The 13,595-nt window shown below is 42.4% G+C and overlaps 1 protein-coding gene across 1 annotated transcript in view; it reads right to left on the bottom strand.

The window, feature by feature from the left end:
* KALRN (kalirin RhoGEF kinase) overlaps positions 1 to 13,595 on the bottom strand; it is a 530,846-nt gene that overhangs the window by 141,430 nt on the left and 375,821 nt on the right. Inside the window, exons 27-33 of the mRNA XM_067299320.1 lie at positions 13,503 to 13,592; positions 9,473 to 9,565; positions 7,999 to 8,110; positions 6,067 to 6,257; positions 5,534 to 5,635; positions 4,679 to 4,821; positions 3,208 to 3,310 (exon numbers count right to left, since the gene is read on the bottom strand). Of these exons, the coding sequence (XP_067155421.1) occupies positions 3,208 to 3,310; positions 4,679 to 4,821; positions 5,534 to 5,635; positions 6,067 to 6,257; positions 7,999 to 8,110; positions 9,473 to 9,565; positions 13,503 to 13,592 (834 nt within the window). The remainder of the gene's footprint in view (positions 1 to 3,207; positions 3,311 to 4,678; positions 4,822 to 5,533; positions 5,636 to 6,066; positions 6,258 to 7,998; positions 8,111 to 9,472; positions 9,566 to 13,502; positions 13,593 to 13,595) is intronic.

The following is a 13,595-nucleotide window of genomic DNA, read 5'->3' as shown; positions in this document are numbered from 1 at the left end:
GTTACAGCTAGGTTCAGCTGTCTTGAGTGGAAGCAGAATCCTTGCTGAATTTACAGTAATGTTGTCATTCCCACTTAACAACAAAAAACCTCCTGCCTTTTTCAGGAGTTTGAAGTGTAAAGGTAAAGCTTTGCTTCTAGGATTGAACCTTAATGAGAGAGAAACCACTACCCACAACCCAGGAGGAGCTGGCTTTCAAAATTTGAAAAGAAATGCATGTGACTTGAGACACAAGGAGTGTTATTAAGCAGAAGCACTGCTTGAATTCAGGAATCTTTAAAAGTCTTTTTTTTTTTTTTGTCTAAAATGTTGTTTGGCATTGTCTTCTCCAAACATTCAACTCATGCTTTAGGTAATCCTTGGGCATAATAGCAAGATTTAGGGAAAGGACAAAACATGTCAGCTAAACCCTTGAATTCTTTTGCTTTCAGACAGTAATATCAACACTTAAATGCTACTTCAGAATTGTTTCTGGCATTGAGTTAATATATAAATGTTTCCAGTGCAGAATTAATCTGCTTCCAGCTCAGCACACTGCTAGTACTGCAAAGCTCTTTGCATGTGTTTGTAAATGAGGCTGCTTTGAACAACTGGGGTTTTGAAAGGTAGGAGCTCTCTCTTCTGGTTTGTCTGGGTGGAGATCTCACTGGGGTACATGGAGAGGTCATACGTGGAGGCTCCAGCTAGGACAAATCCTAGAGCCTGAATCCGAGTTTGTGGGAATAAGTCTGCTGACAACATTCGAGTTACAGGCAGGGAAACTACTTTTTGCCGAGCGTATATTCATCACATATCGGTGCTGTTATCAGCACCACATGAATTAAATACAGTGCATATGTTACAGTGTTTACCAAGTGCTACCAACTGTTCCAAGAAACTTTAGCTAGGGGGGCATGACAGAGTGCAGTACCAGCCTGTGTGAGAAGGCAAATCCTCACAGTCCAACACAATTCACTCAGACCCTCCCAGAAGATACTCTCTTCCACAACAGAGGAAAAAAACCCTTTTCAAAGCAGGACTGAAATAACTTGAAACGACAGTGAATTGCTCCAGTACTGTGAAGTGTCACCACTAGGAGTCTTGTGTGCTGTTAGGTCCTGGTAGAGCTTTGGGATCTGCTAACCCAGAGGCTGCTCACAGCATATGCTGATACCTGCTAAGGGCCTAGTTCAAGCAGCTTAAGAAAATACTTATGTCTGAGCTGAGACTGAACACAGGGGTCTCTCCAGGCCATTTCAATGTGCAGTGAGACAAATCAGCCTCATCTGTCATTAATTTGAGTAACATTATGTAGAAAAACTGAGAGAGAACGATAAAGCGACATGGGGGTGGGGGCGTTCGTTTTCCTTGGAGCAAAGACACTCTAATGCAGCACTTGGGGGGGGTAAATTCTCCACAATTTGCTGGCACTAGCATCAGTGACAGGAAGGAAACTGCTTTAGCAGGAACTGACCCTGCATCTAAGGATGCTACACTAGTTCCTCAGATTCAACAAAGCACACACAGGTATATTTAAGATTTAACTATACACTGAAATTTGTTTCTATTCAGTAAATGCTTGCAAGGACATACAAACACACAGATAGCCCTAAGTCAGCAAGCGAGCCTATCCCACCTTAAAAAAGTGTCAGACAATAAAATCCAACCTTAGAACTGATTTAACCTTTCCCCAATGGCGACAAATTTCTCCCTGGATGATTTGGTGCTCAATTTATCTCACATGCACTTGCCTTTCAGTCAGACAAGGTTTGTGGGTAGAAATGCCTACAATACATCCTTAAAGCAACTGCCGTGATGGGCTGTCTTTCAGGGCACAGCCTGATCATTTTGTGTGCTGTTAGCGCTGTAGATTTTGCTTGTATGCAGCTGCAGCATACAATGTGGAGAATCTTACCTCTCCATTCAAGCAACAGAGTCAATGAGCTTGGGGTGAACCAGCAAAGCTTACATGAAAGCTTAACATTAAGCATGAGCTCAAGTACTCTGCTAAGTCAGGGCCTTTCTCAGGAATGATAAATGTGAAAAGCATGGAAAAGCAGGATGAGTCCATGTGGACTGAAGACATAAGAAAGTACATCTTCAGCATCGGGCAAAGTATTTGCATACATTACAGTGGCCATCGGACTGTGGAGGTTCATACTTTTCTAACGCAGGAGAACATTCCTTTAAGGTAAACACAACAGTTGGGCTTATAAAGGTTATTTATTTACAATTAACTCCTATTTTTGAGTCCAGCTTTCAAAACAACCTCTTTACTGAAGCTTACTCATGAACCTGACAACCATAAATATGAATCCTGAATTTGCAAAGATAGCCTTTGACTGGCAGCATAATTAAAGCCCTGACAAACAACAGATAAACCCAGATCGATTTTGGAGAACTCATCCTTTTGCAAATTTCACATGGTTTCAAAACCATACAGGAAGGAAAATATCAATATTTTCTTGGTGGATATGAAAAACCCCATCAGCTTGACTGAAATAAATTATTATTAACAGCCCATTTACTCCTACCAGCAGCTGCTAATTTAGCTGAAGATCCCAGTTGGAGGAATCAGGGTGACAAATTTAAGTCAGGCATCCTAATGGAGCTGGGAACCTGGACTCAGATCATCTGATAAATAAAACGGCGAGTACATACGTGCCGACAGTGTGCAGCATTCCAACAGAATCTAGTGCGTCACGGGGCCATCCATATGTTCCACCATATGTCCACGAGGAGTGGGGTCCAGAATCACAGTGTCTGGAAAGGGTAGGTCTCCCAGGCTCTCAAGATACCAGCCAGGATCCCAATTTTGCTGTATTAATTGGTGTGCAAGCACCTGTATTCCCTCCAACAAATTAGCAGTTTTAGCTCAGAGGGTAAACATGGAACATAACCAACTGTTTGCTGATTCAGAAGCTGGCTCACTCTAGGGAAGTTCTGCTAGGGAAAAAAAGGTTGCTCTGGGCTGCGTTTCTTCTGAGCCAATTCAATCTCTGGATATTAACCACAAAGAAGCTGCAGCAACAGAGATGTAACCACGTAAAACAGCAGTACTGATGAGCATCTAGAAACAGACTGGATTTTAATAGCCTGGCAGAGGGGAATACAATTTAGGCTAGCTCCATAAGAGACAGGTTGCTTTATTCTGTCTTCTATTCTGCTCTTCACTTGCATTTTTTTGGGGGCAATTAGCTGCAGCATATTTTCACATTTCAGTCCTACCTTATCACTGTCCACTGTGTTCTGTGATGTCCTGGATGCAATGGAAATGGTGTCAGGTTGACTGCTCCCATCTCCTTGGCTGTCAGCATCATCTACTCCGTCTCTGCAAAAGAGATAATAGGGAAACAACAGCACTTACTTAATGCACTACCTTGGAAAGTGCAAAATTTTATAGGTGGATTTGAGAAGTGTAGAGTCAGCAGGCCAGAGCTGGCTTTATGCTAAAATTACCTCACTGATACAGCCCATGTTGCTATGTAACATGCAATTTAAAATGAAGTCACTCTCAGCCATTGGGTTGGGATTAGCACATAATCACAACGTTTGTTGCTGGAAACAGGATGGCCATTCCCTGTGTATTTACAGCAGAGAAGACTCTGGTGTTCAGAAATAGCTCTGTAATGAGGGTGTCGGGCAGAAATTTCCCTCAATTTAGATTTCTTCCCTAACCAAAACCAGTGAGCCCTGGCTACATGTGACACTGAAGGAAAGGGCATTTCTCCTGTGTCACAGGAGCCCACATTTTCAAGAGTTTAATACTAAGCCATAAAAATGATATCCAAACAAATACAGAGACATTGTATACCTGCACCAGTGTGCTAGCAGAAGGTGTTTCTTTCCCTCCTGCAATACTCCTGAATTTTATTGGTCTTTCAAAATAGACATTTAAAGAATATGAAAAACATATTTAAGGACAAAAAAAATCTGATATTCCAGTTCCGCACTAGAAAACTCTTGTATTGGTGCATGTCCCATGGAAGAAAGGGCTGAATTTCTGCCTTACTACAAATCTCCTGGGTGACCTTGATCAGTCACTCTCTGGATGCTTCTATAGTACAACTTGAAGTCAGAGAATTGTTACATGATAAAACTTAATGAGGAAGGGGAGATGCTCAAATTACAGGTGACTTTTTGGAATGGCAGCATGGGAATCAAATCTTAGGACAGCAAAGAACAATCAATTTCATGTAATTTCTATTTAATCCTGAATTCAAAGAGGTTGACACAGAATTTTTTAATATTATTTTCCAGGGCGTAAAGCAGTTCATATTTGATGAGGAAACACAGATTCTCTAGTCTAGTAATATATTGTCATGACCAGTTATGATTCTCATTGTCTAACAATTCGAAACACCAAACTGGAAAAAAAGAATCTGTTAACACTCAAATACATAGAAGTAAATTCTATTTCGGGAAAGAAAAAAAACCTTAGACTTGGTGAAGAATTTTTACTGTTCATTTTTCCCCAGTATTTTGGAGTAATATAATAAAAGACATTCATATGGATCTCACAGAAAACCTTTCTAGCTACTTTTCTCCCAACAAAGCAGAACAAGCAAAGGTTATGAAAACTGCTTTTGACTACAGTAAGAAAATGTAAATGGATCCAGTAAAAAGCCCACAGACACCACATTGCTGTTAGTCAACAAAACTCTAGTGATTTCACACTGTATGGAATGACGGAGGTTACCTTCTACTGTTGTTTCGCTGTTTTGCTGGTGTCTTGGGGAGCTGAATTGGCTCTTTCAGAGCTCCTTTCAGATGGATAATCCTTTCTTGAATGACTTCCCGGATATTTTTGATCCATTCCTGTTTTGTTTCAATACTGGATGCCTAAAATTCCAGAAGGCAGAAAGGCAGACACTTTATTATATTTCCAACATGTCACCTCCTATGTAGAAGAATCATGGTCAGCTGTAGAAAAGGCATGATTAACTGTTTTGCCTCTCTGCTGTGTTGTTTTAGCTGCTGGAATACCTGGTGGCCTCAGGAGAACTGAGAGGGTATTTTAACCAGACCTACTTGGCAAGCAACAGCAAAGCAGTTAAGCTCTGGATAAATATATTTAATGCTAGCAATACAGCACGCTCTGTGGAGGGAAAATAGGTTATCAGTTCACAGCTGGGATTTCCTCAGACAAAATACTACAGCGTGAATACTTCGTTAGGAACTCAATTGACAGAAACGGCTGTCAGCTCTGGAGGTCTGAGGAAAAGGTTGACTGCTGACAGGCCCAGCAGCAAAAGCCTAAGAGCAATTACAATTCTCAGCCCAAATACCCTCAGATGTGCCCTGTGTTAGAGTGTGCAACTGCTCAACCCAGATTGCAAGAGGAGAGAAAATTCAGCGAGGCTGCACAACTGCACTGTCTTAATTCATACTGTGGCCCTAGAGCTGAATTTACTCCTGATGGAGGCATGGTCCCTCTGGGAGGCATGGGAGCCATGTGAACATGAGAATGGCAGAAAACTGACCTTTCATTTAGCGCTCCCAAGGCCTCACCTAGAAGCTCTAAAGGCAAAGAAAGCAAGCAGAAGAGACTTACTTTCAGCACTGTTTTATTGTCCGAGGATGGTGTCCGGCCAGACCACAAAGCAAATTTACAGGGATCTCCTTCAACATGTTCAGTCACTCCCAGTTCTGAGGTCTAGTGGAGAAAAGATGATGAGAGATTTCATATGTATGAAGTCTCTTGAGTCCAGAAAGTTTTACATATGTAGGGGGAAGTGGGGGAGGCAGGGATGGATAACGGAATGAGATCTTATCTCTGCTTTGCTACACACAGATAAAAGAAACAGAAAACCAGCAGGGGATGGCAGGGAAGAGTGAATGGTTTGAGTGATCCTCCTTGCATTTCTCACCATCCCCTCATACCTCACTATCTTAAACCTCTCCAGACTCACTGTGAGCTTGGCTTCCAGGTGTAGCCCTGCTCCATGAGCCTGTGGAGCCCAGAGCCAGCCATTCTGGTGGCATGGTATTCCCAACCCAACACGGGGACATGAGTCATCCCCCAAACTCCACCTCTACCTACAAGAAACACAACACCCAGAATATCTTCTTTGAAGCCACACCTACCAGTAACTTGTTCTTGTAAACGTATTTTGTGTGTCCTGAAGAATCTTTGATCTCTTTGCTAAACACCAAAGAGATTTCAAAGAGAAACAAATGCCTCTCACGGCCTTTCCGAATGAGAGACTTGGGATCCCACACTTGGAAGGAATCCTGAAGGATCAGCTCTCCCTGGACGTCCAGGTTCTCATCAAATCCTAAATAAAGCACACACAACACACTGTCTGGCATTTGTTCTTGGGGCCAGTATTGCCTATAAACAACAGGGCAGGAAGGACTTGGAATAAGAAGGTCAGGCTCTTCACTGTGCAAATCCTGAAAGGACATTAATGGGCAACCACTGTCTTAGTGAAAATCTTGTTTTCTTTTCCTCTATTGCCATGGTATAATTATCGCACCAGTGGTTCATACGTCATATGTACTAAATGGGACTGCTACCGAGTGTAGTAGTATTTCCTCAAAGATAAATATTATAATGGGTTCAGTGGTGGTTACTGTACACAGAGTTGCAATGCAGGGAATCTTATGCACGTCACCATAATTTCAGAGAAGTGTAATGTGCAGTGGCTAGAAGTGCCCTATCACACCAGGATTCCTTTGAGCATGCTAACCAAATCTCCAAGGGCCTGTCTGATCCCACAGTGAGAAGCTGGAGCTATATTTTTAAGTACTAACTGGGATGGTGTTTGAAACAAGCTCTCCAGGAAGAGCTCCTGACCCTCCAAGCTGCATGTCAAAAACATTCAAAAGGCTGAGGATCACAGTGCTAACCCCACATAACCTGGAGGCCTGAGGGGAAAGGGGAGCTGGTAAGTGCTCCCCACCACGGGCTGGACCCAGGATGCCAGTGCAGCTGTGTGCAAGGTGCCCTCACAGCCGCTGTCTCAGCAGTCCATCGGTCATACTTCTCTCCAGAGCTGGGTATTGCTCCTCCACCAGCGCAGCCCTGCTGCTGCTTGTGCCAGGAAGCCTTGGCAGAACAGCAAGCAGCCCTGGTCCCTCATGTTGCCTACCCCTGCTCCAAATATTTAGAGAAAATGTTTTATTCAGAAGACAACTTTCCATGTGCTTGTCTACCCTAACAAAACCATCCCTTGCATGGTGCTGGTGATCTCGTGGGGAAAGGTTATCCGAGCGCTGTTTTGGGAAACCTGCTTTTCACCAGACACTGCAATGAAAACCATCTTCACTGTGTTCTTACCTATGTGAGGTCAGTTTTTCTCTTGGCAATTTTAATCATCTGGTCCTACAGTGTTGCTTAGCTAGTGGTACCACGTCCTTTTCCCTGACTGTTTTCTACTCTTCTCTTTTCCTGGTTCTGACTTAAGCAAGGCTGGAAATGATTTTTCTACTCCAATAAAATGTTTGAGAAACAATAAAGCATCTCTGTCCAGACTAAAATTTTCAAATTTTAGAAATATGCCACACATCAAAAAGCCAATAAATGATTTAACTTTAGGGCAATCAAAAATTTTTTTTGTAGTTTTAAAATACTTTCTTTAGGTAATTTTACTAATGTTTTGAAACACAAACCGTTTGGGCTCGGAAAGCCAGAACTTTTTTTTTTATGTTGAAACAGAGTATTTAGAAAAGTTTTTATCCACTAATCATTAGGGCCTGCAGGCAGCTAAACTGATAATGTTTCAGGAGTGTTTTTTTGTTTCAGTAAGCAGGAGTGTTTTCAGCAAATGTTTGTGCATGTGTGTGTGTATATATGTATGTATGTATGTATGTATAAAATTCCAACAATTCCTAGCCCGTTTTAATTTTTCCAAAACTTCTGAAGACATTTCAGAAGGAGCTAGTAAATACCTGAAAATGTAAATCAGTCAACTGTATTGCTGCAGTTAACCTGTAGCAGCTTTTTACACAAGATACAAGGCGGCTTCATGCATTCGCTAATCCCTCCCTTGCCCCAGCCACCTGCCCCTCTGCTACCTTCCAGCATGCTGACGTGCATTGCATCGTTGGCCTTCTTGGGGACGCTGAGCATCACTTCCAGACCATCTTTGAGTTCCCCTTTGCCCTCTTCACAGCAGGTTAGCAGCTCCTAAGAAGCAATGCAGAACACCTATGAAAAAAATTCTGACCAACAGGCAGGCTCAAATTCAGATCATGTTTCTTGCTTTATAGAGCACAAAATTGCAACAACTTTGCTAACAGTGACAGGATAAAGCTGAACTGGATCAAAACCCACTGTGGATGCTCAAAGTTAGTGGGGATCAAGTGGGAATGACTATAAAGCAGGACAGACAAGCTGCTCTCAAATGAGACTGTGCATTTAGAGGTTTTCTGGGGCTTTCTATCTATGCTGCAGACTTCAGTCAGTGCAGCTCTGCAAGCCAGGGTTGTGGGATCCCTGCCTGAGCCAGTAGCACGGGTCACTCTCACAGTGTAGTCAAGGCTGGCAGTGTGCTGCACCCAGGCAGGTAGGAAAGATCATCTGAGGAGGAGGCCAAAGGCGTGATGACTGAAGGGGTGTTTTAGCCCTCCCATTAGCTCTGGTTTGTGTGGTGGAGGCTCGTTGTCACATGGCACTGACGAGGTTGCGGTAAGCCCATCTGTTCTTTCAATAAAGTGGTACAAAACACAGATTTGCCAACACATCAAATGTACCCAGTAAGTGCCTTGCTAGTACAGTATATCACTGCTTTTGTGTATACACAGGAAGGTCTAAAGACTTGCAAGTATAATCTATGGTCCAGGCTTTTCAAAGTCAGAATCTGTTTCTTCCTTTATCCCCCAGGTATTTTTTCTTCATTTCTTTGTTAGTTTTGAAGTGGACAGTGGCTGGTCAAGTTAGATCTAAAATTCACCTATTCACAAGAAATTGCAAAAAGCTGTAACTAATTTACAACAAACTAGCATGGGAAATGTTAACTCAAAAGTCTTCTGCTTTGTATATGCATGTTTTCCTTGTTTTTCAAGCACAAAAGTATCAGCTCCCAAACAGAATCTAATGCTAGTGAAGGAAGCTCTGACAAAGGTCAGTGAAATTTCCCAAAGTTCATTACTGCTTGAAGCAGCTGAGCTGTCACTGAAGCCTCTAATCAAAATGTTACATGTCCCAGACTTAGCAAGAAAGAAAGGAAAGAAAAACGATTCAGTCATCTCTTTTTCCCAGTTTTCTCTTTTTAGGGTTAAATCCACTTGGATACCCCAAAACAGTTGAAGCAGCTGATCATTTTTTGCTGTTTGTTTTTTCTTTCTGTGAGTCTTTTCCTTTACAGTATCCAATCCAATTTCACACTTTGTTGCCACATTCAGGCCTGAGAGGTAGGAGCAGCAGCTCAGCAGTGCTGCTCACAGGTCATGAACAGTTTGATGAGGCAGCTACCTGAAGAATAAAAGGTAACTCATTAAACCTATGAACTGTTTTGCATGAGATAATTTAGCCAGGTCCCTAAGGTACCTTCAGTAGGAGCTGGTATTTTGTGATCCTCTGGACAGGCTTGATTAAGTAAGAAGAGATAGAGTTGGCCAGACCATGCCTTTGCTGAATTTCCTGTAAGAGACAGAAACAGCAGTCAGTCATGGAAAACTTCTAGCCCCCTGCCAGACAGAACTATCCATAACTAATTTTAGTTATGGATCTCTTCATTTCTTTGTTTAGATTTTTTAATTCTCTTTAAACTCACTTGCAAATACCAATGTTGTTTCAGAGGTTGGCAATAAACTGCAGAGTCCCCCTGTGGCCATTTAAACTGCTGGAGCTCTGTGCAAGTTGAACTAAGGCTGTGGTGAGTAAACTACACAGGTTTTGACTTAAGTATGACTTTTCTGTCATGTCAGCTGGTTTCTTTTGGCTATGAAGGCTGAAAGCAGAGTCTTCATGTTCAATTAAAGTAACATTCAATCAAATTCCACAAATAGGGTGCAATTTAGCTGCCTAACATAAGCATCTAGTACCATTTGAGAGCTCTAAGGTAACTGAAATGTCTGCATGGGACTAACAGGTGTGTCACACAGCTGACAAACCTGTGCTGTTCTGAGGTGCCAGCTGGGAGCAGGAGAGATACCCTTATGATATCTATCACAGCATTGAATATCTCTGGTCTGGCAACTGAATTACATCCTAAATGCCTGTGTTGATCACTGTGATGTTCTCATGAACTTCTGGAGGCATCTCAGATAGGTACCTGGTGGGGTCTGCAAAGGGCCCAGCTGCCTCGTTCCAGTGGCATTTTGGAGCTCCCAAAAATCCCACAAGATCCTAACACACATATTAAGTGATCTAAAAGCCGTTCAAGATCTGATTCCTGGTGCCCTACAGGGGCAGATTACGTGCTCAAGTACAACAGACTGGAATTCCTTCCATATGCACCCTGAGCAGACGGATCCTGGGCATGCCTCTCCCTTCTCCTCAGGTAGGGCAATCTCTGGCCATTAGGATATGCTCAGTTTCTAAGGGTACAGATGGGGAAGGGGAATGGAAGGAATTCTTATTTGCAGCTACTGGAGAGTAAATATCAGGCTGTAAAGGGAAGAAGTCACAGGGGATGAAGGGGGAAGAGTTGCCAAGGACAGAGAGATTTTCTTTGTGTACATAGTCTGATTTTCTGCTGAGTACTAGGGAGGTTGATGGGTTTTTTTAGATCCAGTGTTTATCTTTACACTGGGATGCAAAAAATAGCCACTTTTCACACAGGTTTTTTTTTTTTTGGTACTAGGCAACTTTGTTTTTGAAACAACTCTCACCGGTACCCTGAACAACACCCAAAAGGGAAGGGGCTCAGTTTGGGGGTTAATGGAATTTGCATGAAGCTGAGTCACAGTTGGCTCTAAACAGGAACAGTGTCTGCCCAGCACACGGCTGGAACTCAGCTAGTAACCACGGGAGCCAGCAAGACCTCAGCTGGCCAGGTCTGTGAACTTCCTGGAGCTGGCTAAATGCACTTGTTTTTCTAGAATATTTTGTAAGATCTAAATTATGATTTCAGTGCTATTCCTTCCTCCCAGCTCTCTGAAGAGCAGGGCATGTCCCCAGCAGAATGGCTCCCTGGGGTATCCCTTGCGGTGCCAGGATGCTCCCAGGGCAGCCTACTCACGGTCAGACTGTGCAGAGACAGACTGGGTTTGCAGAGTGGCCAGCTGTCCCCGCTGCGGGGAACCTGGAGCAAGAAAGCAATAGCAGTGCTATGTGGTAACCAAACAAATATACTGCAGGAAAGGGACATTTTCCCTGCAGGTCCTCCCTCTGACCCCAGAACTGAGGTGTTGGTATCATATGTTAGTAATCAAAAGAATATCTGGTTAGCTGAAGTATATGGTATTACAAATATTAAGAATTGCTAAATATATTAGGCATCACCTATTTTTGAAACCACTAAACTGACAACAGTTTTAAATATTGTAGTAAATGCTCTTAGATGATGAACAGGACAGGTATAAAAAGTTAAAACAAAATAATGAGTCTACTGCAGTTATCAAAAGAGTAAGCACACGGTTCCTTTCCCTACACATTTTCTAGCTAAGATAACCATACCAACAGCTTCTGAATTTCTTAAGCAAAGCAAGATCCATAGGGAAGGGAGAGAGTCATCTTAATCTTTTATTAGACTAACTAGTACTATAGGATAAATTAGAGAAGTATCTTCATGTTTTATTAGACTAATACTACAGGATAAATTAGACCAGTTTGACAATTGAAAGCTTGCACATAATTTTCCACCTGTATCAGCCGGTCTAATAAGAGATATTGCTTTTCTCTATAGATATGGCTTCACTTATGCCTTTAGGCCATCCCAGCTACAATAACATTGCTACTAATTCTTTTCACAGTTTCAGACAAGATACGTCACTTTTCTTTGCTCCTTCTGCTAATCAGTTAAGGCCTGGAATGAGCCCTGAAGCTGCAAATTTCCCATGGACTGGAAGGGTTCAGTCAGACAACCAGAACTGCTTGTTCTCATCTCAAAGGTGGCACTTTGTGATGGTTTAAGCAATTTGGGGGTTTATTACACTTGTAATCTTCAAGCAGGCTTCTTACTAAGTGGTATTATTCTAGACAACTCTCTCTCTTCGTAAGGGTGTTTTGGGAACCTCCAGGCCTTGTTTGGAAGAAAAGAACCAGCCATGTCCTCTGTGTTACTCAGGAGCCAGACTCTGTGCTGCCCTGCCACTTGGGCAGCCATTTGCACAACAGCAACACTTCACCTCCAAAATCAAGACAAGAAGGATTTACAGTTGCTCTGCACTAGCTTAGTCACTCAGACTGCAGGCCCAGAAACATTTTTGGGAATAGCCAGCTTTCTCCTTCTGCACAGGTGTCATGGGGCAGCCCAGCAAAATTCCCACCAGTGGAAGAAAAACGTCTCCCCTTACAAAAGAGCAGATGCTGACACATGAACTTTCACTATTGAGCAAGAAGATTTCCATCCCACATCCAGAGCTGGAGTGAAAAAGTTCAGCAGAGCAAACACTTTTCTAATCTGTGTGAACAACACAGATAAACACCTAAGGTGGCCCAAAACCACCTCATCTCATGAACCAGTATAAACCATTCAACAGGCTCAAGCGCCACCTCCTGGAAAATCCTTTTGCTTCAAGTCTACTTCTAGAGAGACAATTTGGTAACAGGACAAAGAACAAAGCACTTAAAACAAGACAAAGATGCTCATCACTTTTCTTCTGGCTCATGTGAGATCTTTGAATGTTGAATTTAATTGAAAGACTATAATCAGTGGCACACACTAAACCCAGAGGAGTTGATTCATATCCGCTGCCAACTATATCCAGGTTGGTTCCTGCTGAGTGGTTACATTTGTAAAAGGATTTTTGTGTTTTGGAAAAGAGATCTTAGTATTTTTTCAGAAAGATAACTACTTAAGCCTGTAAGCTGTCACAAAAACATGGCAAAATAGATGAGGGGCAAGCCAGGTTCCAAAAACCAGAGGGAAAGCTTAGTTTAAAAGTACCGAAAAGCTTTGAAGATTTTTTTCAGTCTACAAAACTGGGTTTGAAGCCTGCAAATGTTTATCACCAGGTTTAGTGCTTGCATGAGAAATAGTCTAATTGCAGGCAATGGAGTTCTTACTAACACAATGAGGCAAATGTTTAATAGGGTGAGTAAAATCTGCAGGACAGGATCTTGTTTTGGACTTAGGGATTTCAGGTCATAAAATGTAACAGGATCTGCTTTTCATTTTATCACTAAAACCGGAAAAAAAGAGCACATCTGAACCAGATCTTTAGAAAGGTCTGGGTCTGAATAATGTACAAAGGTTCCCATAAGAACGTCTGTCTCCATTACAAATGACTTGCTACACTGATGAAGATCACACATCACACCACAGCATATCAGTTTTCACAGCACGTGATATCTGCAGTGGAATGAAAAACCAAAATGCCAAAGGACAAAAATGAATCTGCTGCTCAGATGTAAAGAGGAAGTGTTTCAGCTGCAGTATGTGTACTGAAGGAAAATGGCAACGGCTGCTTACGTCAAAGAAAGTCCCTGCATGTTCCAGGATGAGTTGGCTGGAGTCAGGCTTGTTTTTGCAGTAGGTGACATACATCTGAAATTTATCTGCCTG

This window comes from Apteryx mantelli, chromosome 6 (assembly GCF_036417845.1).
Source record: "Apteryx mantelli isolate bAptMan1 chromosome 6, bAptMan1.hap1, whole genome shotgun sequence".
Lineage (NCBI taxonomy): Eukaryota > Metazoa > Chordata > Aves > Apterygiformes > Apterygidae > Apteryx > Apteryx mantelli.
This window is presented reverse-complemented; position numbering and strand designations above follow the sequence as displayed.